General features: G+C 48.5%; 1 protein-coding gene and 1 long non-coding RNA gene across 7 annotated transcripts in view; one reads left to right on the top strand and one right to left on the bottom strand.

The window, feature by feature from the left end:
• Positions 1 to 1,965, top strand: part of DNAAF11 (dynein axonemal assembly factor 11) — a 28,512-nt gene extending 26,547 nt beyond the window's left edge. For 3 of the 5 annotated variants that reach the window (XM_029062469.2, XM_029062462.2, XM_007661020.3), the window contains one exon: positions 1,489 to 1,965. In XM_029062469.2, the coding sequence (XP_028918302.1) occupies positions 1,489 to 1,666 (178 nt within the window). In that variant the 3' untranslated portion in view covers positions 1,667 to 1,965. The remainder of the gene's footprint in view (positions 1 to 1,488) is intronic. The other 2 variants (XM_029062471.2, XM_029062463.2) reach the window with 1 other exon arrangement.
• On the bottom strand, positions 1,918 to 16,076 carry LOC114811126. 2 transcript variants are annotated; one of them, XR_003758829.1, is made up of 3 exons: positions 15,783 to 16,076; positions 7,244 to 7,354; positions 1,918 to 3,642 (listed from the first exon to the last, which is right to left on the bottom strand). It is a non-coding gene; the product is annotated as an uncharacterized LOC114811126 (long non-coding RNA). The 2 variants fall into 2 exon arrangements; XR_005659909.1 differs by lacking the exon at positions 7,244 to 7,354.
• Between the last annotated feature and the right edge of the window lie 7,528 nt (positions 16,077 to 23,604).

Here is a 23,604-nt window from a genome sequence, read left to right as displayed (position 1 = left end):
GACACCACATCAGCGTGCAGGAGGGCAGCCGGGTCCTGCCCCCCAAGGTAGATGTCTTCTTATGCCCAAGTTGCAGCTGTACCTCTCTACACTTCCATTTCCAAGTGGTTCAATAACTGGGGGAGTGCACCAGCCTGATTCTCTTTCTCTCCTGAGCCCTTTTCACTGGACTCTTTCATTCTCTCGTATTTCCCTCTGAGGCTCTTCTATTCCTGCTTCTCTTAGATCCATTTAGTAGCGCAGTAGTCTGGCCATCTTCAACCCTCAGGTTTCCAGTGAACGGCAAGTAGTAGTTCCCTCCCAAACACTTTTCTGTGTGTGTGTTTCTTTTTATGGTATTTAAGCTCTCACTCTGTGGGAGACACTGTATTAAGCACTGTCTAATCAAGTTGGACACAGTCCCTGTTCCACGTGGGGCTTACAGTCTTCACCCCCATTATACAGATGAGGTAACTGAGGCACAGAAAAGTGAAGTGACTATCCCAAGGTCACACAGCAGACGTGTGGCGGGACCAGGATTAGAACCCAGGTCCTCTGACTCCCAGGGCCGTGCTCTTTTCACTAGGCCACGCTGCTTCTCTACAGAAGATACCGGGCTCACGTCTCGTTGACTGTTTTGATGCTTTGGGGTCATTCATGCTTAGAACCCGGGAGACATTTGAATAATTCAAGCCTCCTAGAATAATTAATTCTTACAACTGCCTGAAGAGGCAAATATATTTTCACGTTGAATATTTCCTAATGAGATTTGAGAGTCATTGTCCAAGACCATGTGGGCTGCTCTTCCTGAAGTATCTACAAGCTCTGAATTATAACAAATTTTTTTATCCTATTTCAAACCTTTGTGGACATTTGACATATCCGTGTAGGTATATGACGAGGGTGCTCTTGCCCGGTGTTTTACCCTGCTTTCACTGACAATTTTCGGAATGGTTCTGGGCTCTCCAGGGAATCAAACTATCAATCAGTCAATCTGTACGCTTGGATCTGAAAATAATGACAATAATTGTGGTGTTTGTTAAGTGCTTAATTCTGTGCCAATCACTGTAGTAAGCGCTGGAGCGGATACAAGCTAATCGGGTTGAACACGGTCCCTGTCCCACACGGGGCTCAAGGTCTCGATCCCTATTTTACAGATGAGGTAACTGAGGCACAGAGAAGTGAAGAATTTCCCAAGTTCACACAGCAGACATGTGGCAGAGCCCAGATTAGAACCCACGGCCTTCTGACTCCAAGGCCCGTGCTCTATCCACTACACCATGCTGCTTCTCTACCCCTTGGGCACTCGGCATTCACCCCACCCTCGACCCCACAGCAGTTTGTTTAACCGTGTGCAGAGCGCCGTTCTAAGCGCTTGGGAGAGTGCAGTAGATTTGGTAAACATGATCCCTGCCCTCAGGGATCTTAGAAAGTAGCGGAACTAGATTTCAATCTATGTGAAAGTTTGCTTTTCATTAAATTTATTAGCTTCTGCTTTTTTTTTTATAGTAATAAGCAAATCGAGACACTAGAAGTCGATCCCAGCATATATTCTTACCCGGACGTGACTAGCATAGTCCAAGAAACAAGATCTGTCCCTGGACCAGGAAGATCAGAGCACCAAAAGTCACCATGTGCCGAAGAGTCTGCCTTTGACGATAACCCTGAAGTTCCCCCTTTAATCTAAAGCAGCAGTATTTGTTCCTCTACACTGGACTCTGCCTGATCCACTTTTTCTCGGTTTATTAGATGTTGGATTTTGGGCCCACCCTAAATACATACGGGCAGAAGTGATAATTTTGCTACAGATGAACTTTCATCTCCCCTCCTTTGAATCGTCACATCAAAAGATGGATTGTTATTCGTGACGCATCCTTCTTTGACTTTAGTGGATGATTTCCCATTGTCACACTTCTGAAACCGGTCAAAAGTTAGGAGTGAGTTATTAAAGAACATTTATTTAATGACAATTTTTACACCTTCAAATGAATGGTAGTGATATTACAAGATGAGATAAGGATGTGAACAAGGCCATATTGTGTCTGAGCAGTCAGCCATGGAGCCCGGAATTCTGTCTCTGAAAGAGCCACTGAATAGGCCCACAGTGAAATCTCTGGCTTGTGTGAATATGGCAGGGAATTGACAATTTGGATCCAGGAGAGGGCTGGCAGCTGACAGGTGGTTCCACTAGGAAACACCTAGGAGGGATTTTTCATAGCCCATTAACCAATAAAGAAACTGTGAGCCATCGCTAGCTTTCCCTTGAAGATTTTCCAGTGGGAAACCATCTAATAATGATCACCAGACAGCAGTCGGTTAAGACAAACACGTTGACTCCCCCGACGTCCCGTTCGAGGCCAAGTCAGGTTTCCTGGCCCGCAGTCGGAGGATAAAGGTCAACCGAATCTAAGGGGCTCTCGTCTTCATGGGAAAAGGAAGCATAGTTCTCTGCCTGCCAGGACCCCTGGGAACATCTTCTTCAAATTGGGCAGTGTCCTAGGGAATGTGGGCAAGGATTTTTCCAACTCTTTGGCCAAGGGATTTTATGCTTCAGAGAAAAACCACCATTGTATGTGTTCTTATGCATCGAGTGCAGAGTATGGTACTAAGTACTATGAAAAAGTACAAAAGGAAGTAGACGTGATCCCTCCCCACAAGGAGTTTACAATCTAGTCGACTCCTCTAGCCCACAGTGTGTTATTTTTTTCTTATTTATCATTATCATGTCTTTTGTTTTCTGTTTCTTTTTTCCCTATGTACCCGTCACCAACCACCCTCTCTCCACTAAATCCGAGATGGTCTGCCCCTTCTCTCCTGGGTATTTTTGCCCAGCGCTTAGGACGGTGTTCCGCCTGCAGTCCGTGCTTCATAAATACTCCTACTACATTATTATGATTTACTGGGGGGAAGAAAGATTTTCTTGGAATTTTACAGAACGGGTGCAGAACATCTCCAACATGGAAGAGGCAGCCTCGAGTGACATCAGTGACCTAAGTTAAGTGAAAATGTCAGCTTTTCCTTTGAAATTTGTCATTTATCCATTAACTAAATCCAGTGTGACTGTGCCACTACAATCAGCTTCCCTTAAAGCCATCAACTCCACTTATTTTAAGTGCCTCAATTTAAAAACAAATTTAAATGAAAGCATTTTGACTTAATAACAGACACTCTAGCCTATTTTAAAACAGTGAAATTATGACCCAGGGGGATTATGCTAATAATGTTCATCAGTGTTACTTACTACTTATTAGTGATGTTTTCCATTTCTGAACCAGAAGGAGATGAAGGACCCCATCCTAATCAAAACAAATGTTCATTGTGAGCTTGAGCTCAGGACGACCCTCTAGTGATGTGACACAGAGGGGATTTCGGGCAGCAAGCAATCAATCCATCAATAAATGGCCATCTGTCGGGTTTGTGACCTCCAGATAATGACACGAAGTCTCTGACAGCCTACTTAGAGAGATCTCCCTTTTCTCCTGGAATGGGCTTTCGGAGATCTTTGGGAGCATTTCGACAGGCCTGGGGGCCGAAATCTTCCTTTTCTCGGCATCGGTAGGGACGGCAGTGGGAAATGTTCATGCGGTGCTCCAGCCGTGACCCGGAGAGACCTTCCTCCAGGGCGTCAGCGAAACGTTCTCTCAAACAGGCCCCCTGACATTCCTAAGAAGATAATGACCATTATTATGCTTTATATGAAGCACTTCGTGCCAATCTCTGCATTAAGTGCTGGGGTGGGCATAAGGTAATCAAATCAGACACCGTCCCTGCCCTACACAGGGCACACAGTCTAAGAGGATGGGGGAGAACAGAGAGCCCATCCCCATGTTGCAGATGAGGAAATTGAGGCCCTGAGAAGTGAAATGACTTGCCTGAAGTCGCAGAGAAAGGCACGTGAAAGAGTTGGGACTAGAACCAGATCTCTTCGAATCCCGGTTCTGCCGCTTGTCAGCTGTGTGACTGTGGACAGGTCACTTAACTTCGCTGTGCCTCAGTTACCTCATCTGTAAAATGGGGATTAACTGTGAGCCTCACGTGGGACAACTTGATTACTCTGTATCTACCCCAGCGCTTAGAACAGTGCTCTGCACATAGTAAGCGCTTAACAAATACCAAAATTGTTATTATTATTAGCTCTTGACTCGCAGTTCTAGGATCTTCACACGAAGCCATACTGCCTCGCTAAGAACCCAAAATCATAAGAATATACCCTATATCATAACTGGAAGAGATCAGCGGGGTGTTTTCTCTCCCAAACTGACAACTGGATGCTTGGAGTAACCTGTGATGGTTGCCCTCCTCCTTGACATCCATCATTATGGTTAGCGATTAAGCCGTCCTAAATTCCTTAGCATTTTTCCCTCTTCATTCCCGATCCCAACTTCCCCTTCGTCACCCTCGCCCATGAATCTATTCAAACTCCTCTTGCCCCTGCTGCTTGTGGTGATGGATTCCAGAGCCACTTACTGAGGAAGAGTTTCCTTGGGTTTATCGTGAACCACCTCCTTCAAGATTCCTTGGCGGGTGCCGGGCTGGGGGGCTGGCCCTTTAGTGCTGGGGGATTTTGCTTAAAATGGGGTCATGCGACCCACTTAGAAAGTCGGTACGGGTTTTACAAAGTCCCCCTCCTCACCTCCAACTATTTGACCATCTGGTCTCCTCAAACCAAAGGAATCGTGCTCAGCAGGGAGCAGTGCAGGATACCCGACCCTTAGAGGCTACTCAATTTCCCTCTCCTTGAGCTGGTTGGGACAGGTGAAGTCGTCAAGACTGGAAAATTAAAAAATGATTAAGTTACGTCGTGGTATTTGTTAGGTGTTTACTACGTGCTGAGCAATTGGCTAAATGCTGGAGCAGATGCGGTCAGATCGGACACAGTTCCTGCCCCACATGGGACTCACAGTCATAGTGGGAGGCGGAAAAGGTACTCATGCTAATCGCGGCCTGTATGTGTCAAACACTCTTCTAAGCGCTGGGGTAGATACAAGTTAATCAGGTTGGACAGAGTTTCTGTCCCACGTGGGGCTCACAGTCTTAATCCCCATTTTACAGATGAGGTAACTGAGACTCAGAGAAGTGAAGCGACTTGCTTAATTGGGATCAAGATTTCCTGGGCCTAATTGAGCTAAGCTTCTGAGCCGAACACACACAGGCGCTTGGGGAATGTACATAGATGGGAAGGTACACTCCTGCCTTAGAAGCGCTTACTGACTTTGGTTCCAGTCAGTAGAATGGGTTTGGTGTGAACCTCCACGCACCTCCTACGTCGCTCAGTTCCTTCCTCTCTCATGTGTCCTCTCACGCTAATCAGGAGCTGCAGGAAGTGCCGCAGAAATCACCTGCTCCGATGGGCTTGGCCTCTGCTGGCTTTCCAGCCAAGAGTCCCTCTATTCCCAGCAACTTTCCCTCGCACTTCTAGCCTCTGCCGGCCACATCTGCCAATCACGGACATCGCGGTCGAGAATCCAAAGTTTAAGCTTTTGACCGTGGGGTTACGCATTCTGCCAACGTGCCACCGAGTGTAATTAAGGAAAAATCAAAGCGGTGCCATAATGACCTATAGATTAGCAATCCCGAGGTTGACCTCTCTCTGAAGGAATAATTCCAGGTTGCTACATTTCTGGGCTTGATTCGGACCCTCAGGTGAATAACTCTGCTTGGTTCCAAACTCCCACATCTTCCCACACGGTTCCCGTTCCCACTGATAGTATTCTGTGTGTCTATAAAAACACAGGTCCCACCTCTCCAGTGTAATTACTCCTAGCTCACTCCATGTGGATTTCAGGTGACTATTCTGCCTCCACTTCTCCCCCCCCCCCCACACACACATATTGTACCTTGCAGAGAAGGATGATTTGCTTTTCTTTATGATTTTCTTGAAGTTTTGAATGATGATGTGATTTTCTTTCCGGTTTTTATTTATTTAGATTAATGGCTGTCTCTCCCTCCAGACTGTAAGCTCCTTATGAGCAGGGAACGTGTCTAACTCTGCTGTATGGTACCCTTCTAAGAGTTTAGTACAGTGCTCTGCACACAGTAAGTGCTCAATAAACACCACTGATTAAGATTTGAAGAAAGGTTTACCTGAGATGGATGGACATGTTGCCCATTTTTAATTTGGAAACAAATGATGCTCAGCAAGGGTGGGGGGCTAATTTGGAATGTGTTTAGTCCATTATCATGTTTAGTTAAGAGTTATTTTTTCGGCCAGTGGTGGAATGTACTTTTCCCCACTTTTCTTTCCAATCCTAAACTGAAGTCCTAAGAACCATAGGCAACTCCAGTCTGACTTTCTATTACTACTACTACTACTACTAATAATAATATTTTAAAGCACTTACTAAGGTGCCAGGGGTAGGGGCAGATGGTATTTAATGAGTGCTGTTGTGCAGATCGCTGTGTGCTAAACACTTGGGAGAGTACAATACAACAGAGTTGGTAGACATGTTCCCTACCCGCCACGAGTTTACAATCTAGAGGATCAATCAGTCATTCAGTGGTATTTATTGAATGCCTCCTGTGTACAGAGCACAGTACTAAGTGCTTAAGGGTTCTGAATCTGACTCCGCCACTTGTGTCCTTGGGTAGATCATTTCACTTCTCTGGGCCTCAGTTACCTCATCTGTAAAATGGGGAATTCATTCAATCATATTTATTGAGCGCTTACTTGCAGAGCAATGTACTAAGCGCTTGAATGAGAATGAGACTGAAGGAGACTGAGCCCCGGGTGGGACGGGGACTGTGTCCACCCCGATTTGCCTGTACGCATCCCAGCGCTTAATTCAGCGCCTGGCACATAGTGAATGCTTAACAAATACCACGATTATTATTATTTATTATTAAGACAAAGTCTTGGTCCCACACAGAGTACGCGGTTTAAAAGATTGGTAAAATAGATAATCTGCGCCCTTGATGCAGATACAGATACGGAGCGCAGCGGCCCAGTGGCGGAGCCGGGATTAGAACCTGAATCTTCTAATGCGCTCTGTCTAGGCCACTCCGTAAATCTCCCCTTGGGCTTTTTTTCCTCCAAGATGAACATTTACAATTTTTCTATGAGGAAGAGGATTCTGGGATTTGAAACTATGCTGTCCCCAGAAGGCAAAGGAACAGAAAGGAGCCTGATTACGGTAATGGGCACCAAATGAAAGTGAACAACAGAATACGTCTCACCGATGCCCCTGGGTCCACCCCTGCTGTCTACAACCTTGTCTTTGAACCCAGGGCAGCTCTGCCATATAGAACCAGTTTGATTTTCACTTACGGTGGAAGGGCTTGCGTCTCCCCATTCCCAGGCGGTCCTTGGGGCAGATCCTTCCTCGATTCCCCCAAGTGTGGACCAAACACTGTGGTTTGTCCCATTCAGGTGACTTCCCTAGAAGACGAAGCGATTTCTCCCCTTATCAGTCCTGATGAGGTGCTATTAATGCCTCAGAGAGGGAAGATACTTTCTGGCACTCTATCAGCCCTTGACGGCGTCAATTTAGCAACCTGGCTAATCAAAAAGGGATTATACCATCAGCATTAATGAAGCACCGAGACGTTTTGATGGATAAAGGAAAGAAGGAGATGGCCCATCCATCATGTTGGTTTGAAAACTGCTACTCTTCTTGATGGGCAGATTTGGCAGCCAAATTTACATCTTTACCACCATTAACTGACATAGAGGAAAATCTCAGATTGTTGGGGGTGAGGGGGCAGTTTTTCTGGTTCTGACTTCAAACCAGTCAGTATTTATTTAGTTAAATGCCCGTAGCCTATCACATATTCATCTGTTTTCATAGCGCAAGCGCCTTGGAGGCAGGGAACAGGTGTTGACTTCTGTAACACTCTCCCAAGTGCTTAGCAGAGTGCTCTGCCTTCAATAGGTGCTCACTAAAGACCGCTTATTTATTGATTGCCAGGCTTTTGCTCGTTGAGTTTTTGAGTCAGTTGGTTTATATGACCATCCGTTCGTTCTTAAAGCTGGTCTATTTTGTCAATTTGTGCCTTCTGCAACTGAAGGCTGGAAGGATATCTTTAACTTCTCTAAGTGCTTTGGGTGCTTAGTACAGAGCTTGGGGGACTACCTTGTGACCTCGGGCAAGTTACTTAACTTCTCTCTGCCTCAATTTCCTTATCTGTAAAATGGGGATTAAATAACTTTTCTCTAACCTACTTAGACTGCGAGACCCATGCGGGGTAGGGACTGTGTCCAACCTGATTATTTGGTATATGCCCCAGTGTTTAGTACAGGGATTAGCACACAGGAAGCACTTAACAAACACTACATAGATTATTCATAGTAGTAGCTGCTTGGTAAATACGGTTGACCTTGCTAGCGAAACTGCAGGTCCCAGGAATTCCGAAAACTTTTTCAGAGAACGTTTCACTTAAGAGATATATATTAAAACAGAGGAAATAGCAGTTAGGGTATATGGCTAATTTACTCATGCCGTGGAAACTTCAATTATGAATTTCTTGACATTCTAGTCTGTAAATTCACTGTGGGCAGGGAAAATAGAGAAGCAGCATGATCTACTGGATAGGTCACGGGCCTGGGAGTCAGAAGCACCTTGGTTCTAATCCCGGGTCTTCCACTTGTCTGCTGTGTGTCTTTGGGCAAGTCACTTCTCTTTGGGTCTCAGTGACCTCATCTGTAAAACGGAGATTAAGATTGTGAGCCTCATGTGGGACAGGAACTATGGCCAACCTGATTAGCTTATATCTCCCCCAGCGCTTAGAACAGTGTCTGGCACATAGTAAGCCCTTAACAAATACCATAAAACATTCTACCAACTCTCCCAAGCATTTAGTGCTCTGAATACAATAAGCGTTCAATAAATGTGATTGAGTGATCGATTCTAAAATCTCACTAGTAATGTGCAACTGATTTGAAGAAACACAGGTTGTTCTGATGAGAAAGAGCTATCTGGAGCTGAAATGGGGATTTTTTTTTTTTCCCTTTTTAAAATGTTCATCCCCTGTGATGGCTTTTCACCTCAGACACTCTGGAGCCATGATGCTGGCCCGTTTCAGGAAGGAGGATGATTCCCCTACCAAATCTAGAGGAGAGTTGGGAAAGTGGGAGCAGGGTGGAAAAAACCTACCCTCTCCAGGGGATGGGAAGAGGTAGAACACTCTAGTTGCTTCTTTCTTAGTCTCTTCTCTGGAGGCTAAGAAAGCTTTGCCCTTTACCCTCCACCCTCCTTGTTCTGCCCCTGAACGGTGGAAGGTCCTTGTGGGCAAGGAGTGGTTCGCTGCTTTGCCAGGGTCTTCCTTAAATGCTATTATTATTCCTCTTCCTCCTCCTAGTATTATCAATGGAGAGGCACAGAACTTCTGTAATTTACAGATTTAATAGATTAGCTCTTAATTGGCTACAGCAGAGTTATTCGGTACCGATTTGGAAGTCTGATGAGCTAATTAGGTCGTTAAAGGTGTAAGCAGATGAGAAATCCGATGGCCCAAATCCTTGATGTTAGATGTGGCAGTTAGGAAGGCAACATAATCCCCCAGGAGGGCTTTGGACTCCCAAAACTGAGATATTCTGGGCCAATCAGGAGCTGCTCTGGGACCAGAGGGCGCCCATGCAAATAATCCCTAAAGAAACAAGGCAGAGCTAATGAAAATCAGGCAGCGAGCCGAGACGTGCCATCGTTGTATAGACGTTCTGTGCTGTGCTTTAGTTATTACGGAGATCGGTGTGTGACAGAGGTGATTTTTCTTGGGCAAATCCCTGCACTGTAAGAATGTCATGAGCGGTGGTGGGCTGGCCCTCAAGGAGATGGTTGTACAGACTAAGGTGGAGAGCAAGTAACACAGATAAACAAACATAAATAAAGGGGCACAGAGATGGAAACATCCCCCCTGTTTCCTGGAGAGGGATGGCACCCCCTGCCCCCTGCTTAATAATGATAATTATGGTATTTTTTAAGCACTCACTATGTGCCAAGCACTGTTCTAAGGACTTGGACAGATACAAATTAATCAGATTGGATACAGTCCCTTCCCCACGTGGGGCTCACACTCTTAATCCCCATTTTACAGGTGGGGTAACTGAAGCACAGAGAAGTTAAGTATTTGGGGGATCCTGCCTCTCTTCGTGGGCGCGGGGAGGCGGCAAGCCCGCCCATTTTGATCCGGTGACATAACGCCCAGTATTTATCAAAGGCAGAATGAGCCCCTCGTCTCTCCCATCCATACAGCTCCGCTCTCAGTCCTAAATTCTCAGTCTAAACGTAGCTCCCCAGCCTGCCTCCCACTCCCACCGAAATGAGACGTGCCGGATTTAGCCTTCAGCCGCCTCAGGAAGAAGCTAGGAAGAGAACGGAGTTACCCGAGCGCTCAACCACCTTGCTCCCTCCTACCTCACCTCACTGCTCTCCTACTCCAACCCAGCCCACGCACTTCTCTCCCACTCACTGTACCTCCATCTCATCTATCTCACCCAGTCTTAATCCCCCTTTTACAGAGGGGCAAACAGAAGCCCAGCGGGGTGACCCAGGTGTGGCTGAAAAGGTTAATTTGGGATCCAGAGTCTCAGCCTCACAGGGACCGTGCGGAAGGGAGCATGCTAAATCTGTTCGATCCAGATAAGATGTGGAACCTAATACTAGTAATTACGGTATTTGTTAAGAGTTTTCTATGTGCCAGACTCTGGACTGAGGGCTGGAGTGGATACAAGCGAATCATATTGGACACAGTCCTTGTTCCACGTAGGATACACAGTCTCGATCCCCCTTTTACGGAAGAGGTAACTGAAGCACCGAGAAGTTTAGTGACTTGTCCGAGGTCACACGGCAGATAAGTGGCAGAGCTGGGATTAGAACCCTTGACCTTCTGACTCCCAGCCTCGAGCTCTATCCCACTACTCAATGCTGCTTCTCAGGAAAAGAGGAAAAGGGGGATGGCAAATTCATAACAATTCTCCGTCCTCTTCCAAGGACTACCATTCAGCCCTGATTCATCCCATCTTATATTGGTCAAGGTTCTTTTAGTAACAGTTCCTTAGAAAATGGAAATTTCAGGGGTTTAAAAAATTCTTATTCTTTCTCTTTTAAAATCATTATTTTGCCCAAATTGCTATTTAAATTTATACAATGCGTCCAACAGCTTGCAGTGAGCTTCTAAAATTATCCCTTCATTGGGAAAATCCGATAGCATCTCAGAGCACATTCTGACCCACCAGAGAAAGGTAGATTCTTCTGGGGTTGGGAACGAAGAGCAGAGCCCAGGCTATGGATGGGATGGAAAATTCATCCCTTCCCTTCATGCTTTTCCGTCCCTTGCCTTCCTTTCCTCCCTTCCCCCCACCCCCATTAACCCTTGTGAAGTGGTCCATGGGCTCTATCAATCTGAACTCTGCCCTAAGGACAGTTTCTTAAATTCAATTTCCTCACCTCAGCCGCCTCCCCAGATTATGCGGTTTTGGGCTTTCCCAAACCCTATCGGTCTCTTTGGTGCGTTAGGATGTTTGCTATCTAAGAAAAATTTAATTCAAATATAACGCTGAATTTTTACAGGTCTTTTCTTTTTCCAGAGCGCTTTCACATCTTGTTTTTATCTTCACAACATCCCTGTGAGATGCGGAGGGCAGGTATTTTATCTCCGTTTTACCCATGAGGAAACAGAAGCCCGGAGAGGTTAAGTGATTTGCCCGAGGTCACAAAGCAGGCCAGCGGTAGAACTGGGACTAGGATCGGGTCTCCCAACTCCTTGTCCCATGTTCCTTCTAGAGATTTTTAAAGTCTTAGGCACTGATGGGAGAGGGCAAAATTTCAGTGTTAAAGCAGGAGAAAAATGTGGTCAGCAGAAATGATTCAGTTATTCACACTATTAAGGGAAAGACACAAAGCTTGCCTGGATAACTGAAATCCACAGAGGATTCAAAGGCTCACTCTTATCATTAGTTCCTACAGTTCCTAGAAAAAAAAGAAAACTTGTAGGTTTTTTTAATAATAGGTACAGGGCCTGGCTGGATTATTAATAGATTAGGGTTTTTCTGTCGTAGCCTGATTTCTCCACTGGTGTTGAGAAAATGACTCAGCCCGGCCCTCGGGGAGTTTACGTTCCAAAGAGGGAGGACTGTGGGCCAACCGGTAAAGTTCCACTGAAGCAATCTGCTGGTCCCCCAAATGCCTGTTTTCACAAATCTGATCTGAACCCAGTTTATATCCTGACTGAACGGAGTCACAGTGGGGAGTAAAGGGGCCTCACCAGAGCTGCCAACTTTCCGTCGGGAGCGTGGAGATGAAAGAGGGCAGGGATTTTAGGGGGGGGTGAGGACCGGGAGGGAAAGGGCATGCTGCCCAGTGCCGATGGGCCAAGAGGCCACCATTTTGGGTCTCTTCATTCCTGCCTGGAAACCGGAAGGTGGGGTCGGAGAGAGAGCCTCAGCCAGCGAGGCTTGAGCCCAGGGGCTCCCTTTCCCTCATCTCCGCAGCGGTGTGAACTCCCGTGGCCATTACCCACATCAGTGGAATTACTCAAATAATAATGTTGGTATTTGTTAAGCGCTTACCATGTGCAGAGCACCGTTCTGAGCGCTGGGGTAGACGCAGGGGAATCAGGTCGTCCCACGTGAGGCTCACGGTCTTCATCCCCATTTTCCAGATGAGGTAACTGAGGCGCAGAGAAGTTAAGTGACTTGCCCACAGTCACACAGCTGACAAAGTGTGGATTCGAACCCACGACCTCTGACTCCCAAGCCCGGGCTCTTTCCACTGAGCCACGCTATCTCTACCCGAACCGAATCCAGGGCAAACATCATTAGAACTCCAGCGCCTTTTCATCTGGGAGGAGCTGAGCATTCCCTTCCCTAGCAGATGGTAATTAAAGGACCCGATCAGAGCCTTGCACCACATCACAGAAAAGAGGATCGTTAAAGTTGATATTTTCGCCTGAATTCTTCATTCCGTGTCTTCCGATCTTCCCCCACGCCTGGATCCCCTCACCTTGAAGCCGAGCGGCGGGGTCTGTGTTAGAAGACGATTATAGTATCATAACCTTTCTCCTGCAAGTTTATAATCTGAAGGGGTGGGAGGGTTCATTCTGCAAAGAGCAACCGGCATTTGAGTGCGCTGCCTTGGAAACGTCTCTGGGATGGTGAGGGACACAAGAAAATGTTTCCGTTTCTGGGATGTTGCTGAAGACCTGGTAGGTGATAGCACTTAAAGCACCAACAGTAATAACAGTGGCATTTGTTATGAGCTTACAGTGCTCAGTACAGTGCTTTGCACACAGTTCGGGCTCGATAAAGACGATCGAATGAATGAAGTGCTGGAGTAGAGTCAAGACGATCAGCCCCGCAGCCTCAAGGCTCCGAGAAGCAGCGTGGTTCAGTGGAAAGAGCCCGGGCTTGGGAGTCGCAGGTCATGGGTTCTAATCCCGGCTCTGCCACTTGTCAGCTGTGTGACTTGGGGCAAGTCACTTCACTTATTTGTGTCTCAGTTCCTTCATCTGTAAAATGGGAATGAAGACTGCGAGCCCCTTGCGGGACAACCCGATCGCCTTGTATCCCGCCCCCCCCACTGCTTAGAACAGTGCTTCGCACATGGTAAGCGCTTAACAAATGCCATCATCGTCATCACCTTAATCCTCATTTTACAGAAGAGGTAACCGAGCCGCAGAGGAGTTAAGTGATATGCCCAAGGTCACCCGGCAGACAAGCGGTGGAGCCGGGATTAGAACCCAGGTCCTCCTGACCCCCAGGCCCGGGCTCTAACCACTAGGCAGGAGCATCCCAGGGGAGTCAATCGGGGGGTTCCCAGGGGAACGAATCACGGGCATTCCGTTAAGGTTAAGCGCATCATCGGACGTGTACGAAGTTAGCGGCTGCTGCAGAGAAGACGCTGTGGAAGGGCTGTGCCGCGTCCTGTCCCCGGCGACTCGCGTCGGGTCAAGGATCGTGTACATCGTGGATCGTGTCACTAACCCTGGTGAAGTCCGGAAGGGGCCGGGAAGCCCATCACCAGCTCCAGAATTTGAAGGTGGTCCAGTTTTCCGTACTGTCACCGGCTAACCTGGGTGGGTTTGAATCACTTGGCGTGTTGGGGATTGAATGGGGAAGACTTCCTGGAAGAGGAGGGATTTTAGGAGGGCTTGGAGAATGGGGAGAGCTGCATCGGGCGGATTTGAAGGGCTCCCTCTAGACCGCGAACTCCTCGCGAGCCGGAAACGTGACTATCGACTCTGCCGTATTGCACTCTCCCAAGGTATGGTGTTCTGCGCACAGTAAGCGTTCAATAAATACGAACGACTGACTGATTTGAAGGTCAGCAGCGGGAAAGCACGCACTGGGTGAGGAGAAGATCGGTGGAGGTAGAGTTATATTTATCTCAAGATCCACCCTGGTCCTCCCACCAAACAGCCGTTTAGGGCCCCCATTTGTGTTCTCCGGGACAGATATGCCACGAAGGAATCACTCCAGATTTCCAGCTAGATGTGACCTTTCTGGACCATTCTTCCTAGGGGGAAAAAAAAATCCCCGAGGCAAGTTATTCCAGAGAGTCCCAGAGTCCTATCTACTCAATACCGTACTCCTCTGGCAGCCCAACTCTCTGAAAGCTCACCGAGCTGCTATTTTTACATACGTGAAAATCACCATTTCCCAGCCTTAAGGTGCCTCCCTGCTCCCCACCCCAGCAGGCAGACGGCAGCCGTTGATCTAAATATAACTCCAGCAGGGAAATGCTTCCAGGCGAGCGTTAAAAATAGGCCGGGGAGCACTGGTGTTGCGGAACGGCAGCTTGGAGGGTCTCCCGCTTTTGCACCTGGCCAGCGTATCCTCTCGGTGGCGTGGGCAGGAAGGGCAGAGAGGGCAGAGCAGGCAGCTTGGCTCTGCTAACAAATAGCTCTGGTAACAAAAAGTAACAAATATGGGCCAGTTATTGTTTTATTTATCGGTATTTGTCAAACCCTTCTTATAAGTCGAGCGCCGTACTAAGCGCAGGGGTAGATACAAGATAACCCCTGAACGACGTGGCTCTCAGACTCTTAATCCCCATTTTAAAGATGAGGTAACTGAGGCCCAGAGAAAAGAAGTGACTTGCCCAAGGTGGCACCGCAGACAAGTGGCGGAGTCGGCGTTAGAACCCACCTCCTCGGACTCCCAAGCCGGGGCTCTTTCTACTAAGCCACGCTGCTTCTCTCTCATACCTCACCCCAGCGTCTTGCACAGTGCTGGGAACCTAGTAAGCCCTAGTAAATAGCACCGTAAATAAATGCTGAGGAAGAAGCAGTTAAATGACCGACCATTCGTCTGAATATATAGACACAGAAAAATAGACGCACATACACAAAATAAAGTTCTTTATAGAGAAAAAAACCAGAATCCACTAATCAGAATAATTCCAACCCTTTGGACTATTCATTCATTCATTCAACCATATTTACTGAGCTCTTACCGTGTGCAGAGCACTCTACTAAGCGCTTGGAAAGTACAATTCGGCAACAGATAGAGACAATCCCTACCCAAAGACCGGCTCACAGTCTACAAGGGGGAGACAGATAACAGAACGAAACGAGTAGACAGGCATCAGTGCCATCAAAACCGGTAAATAGAATTATGGATATATATACACATCATTAATAAAGTAGAGTAATAAATATGTACAAATCTACACAGGTGCTGTGGCGGGGAAGGGGGTAGAGCAGAGGGAGGGAGTCGGGACGATGGGGAGGGGAGGAGGAGCGGAGGAAAAGGGAGGGCTCAGTCTGGGAAGGCCTCCCGGAGGAGGCGAGCCGCTCGGGGGTCGCGTAACTAGGTCTTAACGCTCTGTCTGTGGGAAAATCTAGTTACGGGGCGGGGCAGAGAGACTCACGTTCTACTTCCAATTTTAAAGCTCAAGCCAAAGCAAGTGCAGGTTCTCCTGGAATCGGATGGTAAGACCGCAGAATTTTTAGGCTGGCTTCATTCGGTAGTATTTATTGAGCGCTTACTAGGCGCACAGCAGCGTACCAAGCGCTCGGAATGGACAGTTGGGCAACGGAGACCATCCCTGCCCCGTAACGGGCTCTGTTCTTCGGGGCCACGGCTCTGCCGGCGGCTGGGGAGCTCATTAGCTCCGGGTTTCCTCTTGGCTCTGGCTGCAGGTTTTGAAATCAACAGCAGGAGCTGGGCGAAGGAAAAGCTGGACATCGCTCCTCTTAACCCCTGTATCCGTGACACAGCACTTTAATGGAAAACGTTCCCCGTGGGCGGGGAACGTGCCTCTGGGCACTCTTGTGCCGTACCCTCCTCGGTGCTTAGCGTAGTGCCCTGCACACAGTTGGCCCTCAATCAATACCCCCCGATCGATGGATGGGGTTCGGGGCATCAACCGCTGGCCTGGTGTTTTCCCCTGTGTGGACTATCTGGGAATGACTTACGTCCGCGTCGGTCTCCCCTGTTAGTCTGGAATATCGTCGAGGGCAGGGACGAGGTCTTTAATGATGCTGGTAGTGGTTAAGCGCTTACTAGGTGCAGAGCACTGTTCTGAGCATCCCCATTTTCCAGATGAGGTCACTGAGGCCCAGAGAAGTGAAGCGACTCGCCCACAGTCGCACGGCTGACGAGGGGCAGAGCCGGGATTCGAACCCATGGCCTCGGACCCCCAAGGCCGGCCTCCTTCCACCGAGCCGCGCCGCTCCTCCGCTGTACCGCTCACGTTAGCCCAGCACTTCGCTGTGGGACCTCGGACGAGTCATTTCACTTCCCTGGGCCTCGGTGACCTCATCTGGAAAAGGGGGATTGAGACTGTGGTTCCCACGTAGGACAAGGAATGTGTCCACCCCTACTTGCTCGTATCCACCCCGGCCCTCAGAACGGTGTCTGGCACAGACTAAACATCGAACGGATACCATTATTATTATTCTCCCGGGTGTCCAGTACGGGGCTCCGCGCAGAGTAGGCACTTAATCGACGTTAGCGAAGGATGGAAGAGTTGGCATGCGTCGAAGGGATGGCAGCCTCTGTCACTGAGATACCTTGCCTTCTGGAGTGGCCCCAGGCTGGCACAAACCTGGCAGGAGGTGCCACTCTCTAGGGTTCGCCCACTTACTCTAGTCATCTATTTGCCGAATAAAATTCTTCCTACGATCCAAGCGACGCGGTCGATAGGCGATACGGGAGCGGCGAGGTCTAATGGAAAGGGCCCAGATCTTGGGAGTCGGAGGACCCGGTTTCTGATCCCGACTCTGACGCTTGCCTGCTGTGTGACCTTGAGCAAGTCAATAACTTCTCTCGGCCTCGGTTTCCTCATCTGCACGCTGGCACCTCAACGTCCCGGCGCGGCCGCTTGTCTCGGTGACCTCGGGCAGGTCACTTAACTTCTCGGTGCCTCGGTTCCCTCAACTGGAAAATGGGGATTAAGACTGTGAGCCTCACGTGTGTCTACCCCAGCGCTTAGAACGGCGCTCGGCACACAGTAAGCGCTTAACGAATACCGACGTCATTATCTTTACCTGTTCTCCTTCCTACTCAGTCGGCAAGCCCCACGAGGGAGAGTGCCTGAGACTGACCCGATTATCTCGCGATTGCCCCAGCGCTCAGTTCAGTGTTTGGCGCACGGTAAGCACTTCACCAACACCGCAGTTACTGTTCTTCTCTTTAAGCTCATCGCTGTCTCCCCCGTCTCCACCTCTAGACGGTTCGATCGTTGTGGACGGGGATCGTGTCTACCTGCTCTGTTGTTGTATGTATGATACTCTCCCAAGCGCTTAGTACAGTGCTCAGCAGACAGTGAGCACTCAGTAAATACCGCTGATTGACACACTCCCTTTTCCACATGGGACTCGCGGTCTAACAGGGAGGAGGAACAAATGTCTTATGCCCATTTGAAAGATGAGGAAACTGAGGCCCAGAAAGGCCAAGTGCCTCCTCAGAGATGACACAGCAGGGCGGGGGCAGGGTTGGGATTTAAGAGAAGCAGTGTGGCTCAGGGGAAAGAACCCGGGCTTGGGAGTCAGAGGTCATGGGTTCGAATCCCACCTCTGCCACTTGTCAGCTGTGTGACTGTGGGCAAGTCACTTCACTTCTCTGGGCCTCAGTTCCCTCAGCTGCCAAATGGGGATTAGGACCGTGAGCCTCACGTGGGACGACCTGATGACCCTGTATCTCCCCCAGCGCTTAGAACAGTGCCCTGCACAGAGGAAGCGCTTAACAAATACCGACATAATTATTATTACCTAAACCCAGGTTTCTTGAATCCCAGTCTCGCGCTCTTTCCCCTTGGCTGGGTTGCCACACTGCCAGCCGCTCTGGTTGGTGCCACCGAGGCTCACTGCTGCAACTTTGCGATGAGCGGAAAACTCTCTCCGCTGCCGGTAGCATACCGCTCTCCAACGCCCTTAACCACCGGAGCACGATCACCGAGCGTGACCCGAGTTTTTCCTTTGAGAAGGAAAATGCCAGCTCATTAATATGCGAGGCCGGTTCTCCAAACTCTTCCGCCGTCTCCGCCGGCACCCTCTGTCCCAGCTCCAGTCATTTCGCCGCTTGCAGCGTGCCAGCCCGACTGCAGGGCAGATGGAAAATTTGAAGGACACGTCGAGGCATTAAGGCCGAAATAAATCTTTCGGAATTGCGAAGAAATTCAGAAGATGTCTTTTTAACGTTTCAACGTTGTCGTTCGCCCCTTTTCCCGATTAAAGCAGGGGCTATTTATCACGCAGGCTTGTTTCTTTTGGCGAACAAGTTCGCTTCCAGAAAATCACTCCGGCAGCCTGAGGCTGAAGTCCTGGGCTCTTTGTCCAGAGGGTCAGACCGGTGGGGGGGACGAGCGGCCTGCTCAGGGAGCTGTTTTTTGAGGCGATGGAAGATTAAGCTGCCTCTCTTAAGGGCCGGGATCTCTCCCATCTCCACGTTCTCCCACCGATAGAAGCTGGAGAGGGATTCTTGATGGATCCCCGGAAGGGGAGAGGGTGGCTGGGACCCAGAATTTCACCGATCCGGGGATGGGACAGTTGGGGGGACGGGAGGATGGAGGGATGGGAGGCGGTCACAAGGACCTTGGTGTGAACCACATACGCAACCCAGGGCTGAGTTCCTGGAAGTTGCTTCTCTAGACCGTAAGCTCATTACGGGCAGGCAACGTGTCTGCTAATCCTGTTGTACTCTCACAAGCTTTTAGACAGTGCTCTGCATCTAAGAAGCACTCACTAAACACCACTGATTGGTTGATCTTAATAATGAAAATACCAACTGTGGCGTCTCCCCGATCGAGCCTTCTTTTCTCCTACTCCCTCTCCCTTCTGCACTGTGTACGCATTCAGAACTGTATCCTTCGGATATTTGACAGTCACCCCAGCTCCATAACACTTATGCTCGTATCTGTAATTTATTTTAGGGTCTGCCTCCCTCTTTAGTTTGTAAATTCATTGCGGACAGAGAATGTGTCTACCGACTCTGTTGTATTGTAGTCTCCCAAGCGCTTAGTACACAGGAAGCTCTCGATAAATACCACTGATTGACCGACCGATCGATAAGCTCCATGTGCGAGCACTTTACCGAGCATTAGGATAGAAACAGTAAAAGTGGACAGGACACGGTCCCTTGTTCTGCCGAGGGCTCACAGTCTAAGAGGGAGGGAAAACAGATACTATTAATCACCGCGGTATCCGTCCAGTACTTTCTGCGGGCCAAGCCCGGTCCTGAGCACTGGAGTAGATACAAAACAATCAGATCAAATTAGTCCTTGTCCCACTTATTGGGTGGGAGGAGAGGTTTTAATAAATTAAATAAATTAATAAAATAAATTACGGTTGGGGGACAACTCCCACCGAGTGCAGAACAATCTACTAGGCATTCTGGGGGAATTAAGGAGGAAAAAACAAGACAAAATCCTTGCCTTCAAGGATTCCCCGCTTCCTGAAGAACAGAGGTCGTCACGAGGATGGATTGGTCGGTTGTTAGTTAGGCATACTGAGTTTTATAAAAGAAAGATTTTATCAAATGATAAAATCCGCAGCATTTATTGGGGTACCGACTCTGCGCAGCACGTTGTACTAGTTGATTGGGAAAGTACGATAAAATCAGAAGACACAGTCCCTGTCCTCACGAATTTTGCAATCTATTGGAGAGACAGATACAGATGCTATTTGAATAGAGGAAACGGGAGAAAATGGTATAACTGTGGGGAACAGGGATCTAGCAGGATAAATAGACAAGGAAATAAATGAAGATGAGTGAAATAAATGAGGATGAGTGAAAACCCTTCTTGACTGGTTCACTCGAAAGCACAGAATAAAAGTGGTGCCTCTCAAAGTATCGATCTGCCCACGGTATTTATTGAACGCTTACTGTGAGCTCTCAAGGGTCTTTCTTGAAGCAGAAGAGGAAGGCTGAGGATTTCGACGGAAAGTTCTCTAGACTGTAACCTCACTGAGGGCGGGGAACGTAGCTGCCAAATCAGTTATATTGTACTCTCCCGAGTGCCTGGTACAGTGTTCTGCACATAGTAAGCGCTCAGTCAATACCACTGAGTGATTGATCCACCTTTCTAAGTAGGAGGGAGAAGCAGCATGGCTTAATGGTTAGATCATGGGCCTGGGAGTCAGAAGGACCTGGCTTCTAATCCCGGCTCCTCCGCTCATCTGCTGTGTGACCTCGGGCAAATCACTTCACTTCTCTGTGCCTCAGTTACCTGATCTGTAAAATGGGGATTAAGGTTGTGAGCCCATGTGAGACAGGGACTGCGTCCACTCTGATCATCTTGTATCTACCCCGGTGTTTAGAAGAGTGCCTGACACATAATAAGCACCTAACAAATACCATAAGAAAAGAGGGAGGATGGGAATTCGATACCTGGTCTCTCTCCTACTTAGACTTCGAAGCCCCACGTCCAACCTGATGACGTTGTATCTACTCCAGTGCTTTATTAGAGTGATTGGCACATCGTAAGCGCTTAACAAGTATCATTATCATTAATTATTATTGTTATCCAGTTATCTGGTGCGAATGGGCATGCTCTTCCGCTCTTCTGCACAGAGCCCCAGCCCTCATCCTCCTCTTTCTCCCCAATCTCTCTCTTTCCTCTCTCTGTCTCTCTCTTTCTCTGTCACCCCTTTCACTCTCTTAATCGACGGGGTCCTCTTCTCTCGGGTAAACTGAAGAATTTTCTTGAGGCCTCGACAGGCTGGAGAGTTCATCCAACAAGAGAAACTTTGGTTCCCTTACTTAGCCCACTGAGGCTTTCTTTTATCGGTTTATCCAGGAGTCGTGTGACTGTCCGGGGTCTGAGTGGTCAGTAATTGTGTGTACGTGTGTGTGTGTGTGTGTGTCCAGCAGTTGTGTGATCGTCCGGGGTCTGCGCCACCAGTAGCCGCTCCCACCACTCCGGTTCAAAATCGCCTCCTCTCGGCTCCCCTAAATGGGCTTGGGACGTGTTCAAAGTTTCATTAAATTTTCAAACTGCCGATTTAAAACCCGAATAACATCTCTGTCTGATTATAAAACTATTAAAACGAGTCAGTGCCAAGGGGCCAACTGCCTGGCTGTGTTCCTAGTGACGATTTAATCGGACTGGAGTTATGAATTTGATATCGACTTTTCCTCCTGTCCTTATAGGACGCATGAAAATCGCCAGCGTGCTCCATCACGCGTCATTAATTTGGACATCCCGTGATGAAAGCGTACATCTACAAAGGCTGGGGTCTGAGCAGCGACAGCTCTACGGTCTGATTGATCGTTGCTGCCTATACTTCTTGTCCACTTGTCTTTTCCCACCCCCTGGTTCCGGGGATGCAGCATGACCCAGTGGAAAGACCAGAGGCCGGGAGTCGGGGGACTTGAGTTCGAGTCCCAGCTCTGCCACTGGTCTGCTGGGTGACCTTGAGCAAGTCACTTTACGTCTCTGGTCCTCATTCCTTCGTCAGTAAGATGGTTAGAATAGCCTGTGAGCCCCATGGTGGGACAGAGACCCTGTCCCACCTCATGACTCTCTAACTACCCCAGCACTTAGCAACGGGGTGTGCCAGATTTCATCCGTTGGTTCAGTCGTGTTTATTGAGCGCTTAGTGCGTGCAGAACACTGTACTAAGCGCCTGAAAAGTGCAATTTGACAACCGATAGAGGCAATCCCTACCCAACGACAGGCTCGCAGTCTTGCAGACAACAGAACAAAACAAGGGGATAGAGTTATGCCAGAATGATGGTGCTGTGGTACAGCTTTGGCACCGGGCCGCGATCATTTTGGCCGTCGAGGAGCTCTGCACCTAAAATCTTTTTTAAAGGTATTCGTTAAGTGCTTACTACGTGACAAGCACTGTTCAAAGCACTGGAGTAGATACAAAGTAATCAGATCAGACATAGACCCCGTCCCACACGGGATTGACAGACTCAGTAGGAGGGAAAATAGGTATTTCATTCCCGTTTTACATTTGAGGACACTGAGGCAGAGAGAAGTCAAGTGACTCACCCAAGGTCACACGGCAGGCAGGCGGTGTGCACCCCTGCCCAACTATTTGCTCGTGGCACTCAGTACTCCTGCGGGAACTCTGCAGGTGGGGATGAGAAAGAGCGCGAGTGATTCATTCATTCATTCAATAGTATTTATTGAGCGCTTACTATGTGCAGAGCACTGTACTAAGCGCTTGGGATGAACAAGTCGGCAACAGATAGAGACAGTCCCTGCCGTTTGACGGGCTTACAGTCTAATCGGGGGAGACGGACAGACAAGAACAATGGCACTAAACAGCGTCAAGGGGAAGAACATCTCGTAAAAACAATGGCAACTAAATAGAATCAAGGCGATGTACAATTCATTAACAAAATAAATAGGGTAACGAAAATATATACAGTTGAGCGGACGGGTACAGTGCTGTGGGGATGGGAAGGGAGAGGTGGAGGAGCAGAGGGAAAAGGGGAAAATTAGGCTTTAGCTGCGGAGAGGTAAAGGGGGGATGGCAGAGGGAGTAGAGGGGGAAGAGGAGCTCAGTCTGGGAAGGCCTCTTGGAGGAGTGATGTGTTATAATCAGTTCCTTCAAGTTGGACCTGTCCCAAAGTCGCCCTGGACCGAGGCTTATCCACCGGCATCCCCGTGTCCTCAGATTTCTTTAGATTAATGTTGAGGCTCTGGCTATGTCTATGAACTCCGCTGTATTCTCCCAAATGTTTAGTACAGCCCGCCTCAGCCACTTAGCTGTGTGACCGTGGGCAAGTCACTTAACTTCTCTGGGCCTCAGTGACCTCATCTGGAAAATGGGGATGAAGACCGTGAGCCTGACGTGGGACAACCCGATGACCCTGTATCTCCCCCAGCGCTTAGAACAGTGCTCTGCACATAGTAAGCGCTCACCAAATACCAACGTTATTATTACAGCGTTCCGCCCGCAGTAGGTGTTCAGTGAATACTAATGACTCCCCGAGTGATCAGATCGCCCAACTTTCCCTCTCTGCTTCTGTTTTTTCCTTCCTTTTCCCATCCTCCTATCTTCCCACCTCCCTCTTTTGTAGGATTCCAGAGCTAAAAGGGTCTTTAAGAAAGTCGTACTTAGTGTACTTATTGGACAGCTATTTTACTTAGGGCCCTACCCTAGTTACTAGGGAGAGAAAAATAAAAGGAATGGTCTGTGCCCTTGAGGAGTTTATAGCTGAATCGGAGAAACGGGCAATCAAGCAGTGGTATTTATTGGACGCTTGCTGCGTGCAGGGCACTGTACTAAGCA

Source organism: Ornithorhynchus anatinus, chromosome 4 (assembly GCF_004115215.2).
Source record: "Ornithorhynchus anatinus isolate Pmale09 chromosome 4, mOrnAna1.pri.v4, whole genome shotgun sequence".
NCBI lineage: Eukaryota > Metazoa > Chordata > Mammalia > Monotremata > Ornithorhynchidae > Ornithorhynchus > Ornithorhynchus anatinus.
Note: the sequence above shows the minus strand (reverse complement) of the source record. Positions and strands in the feature narration are given on the sequence as shown.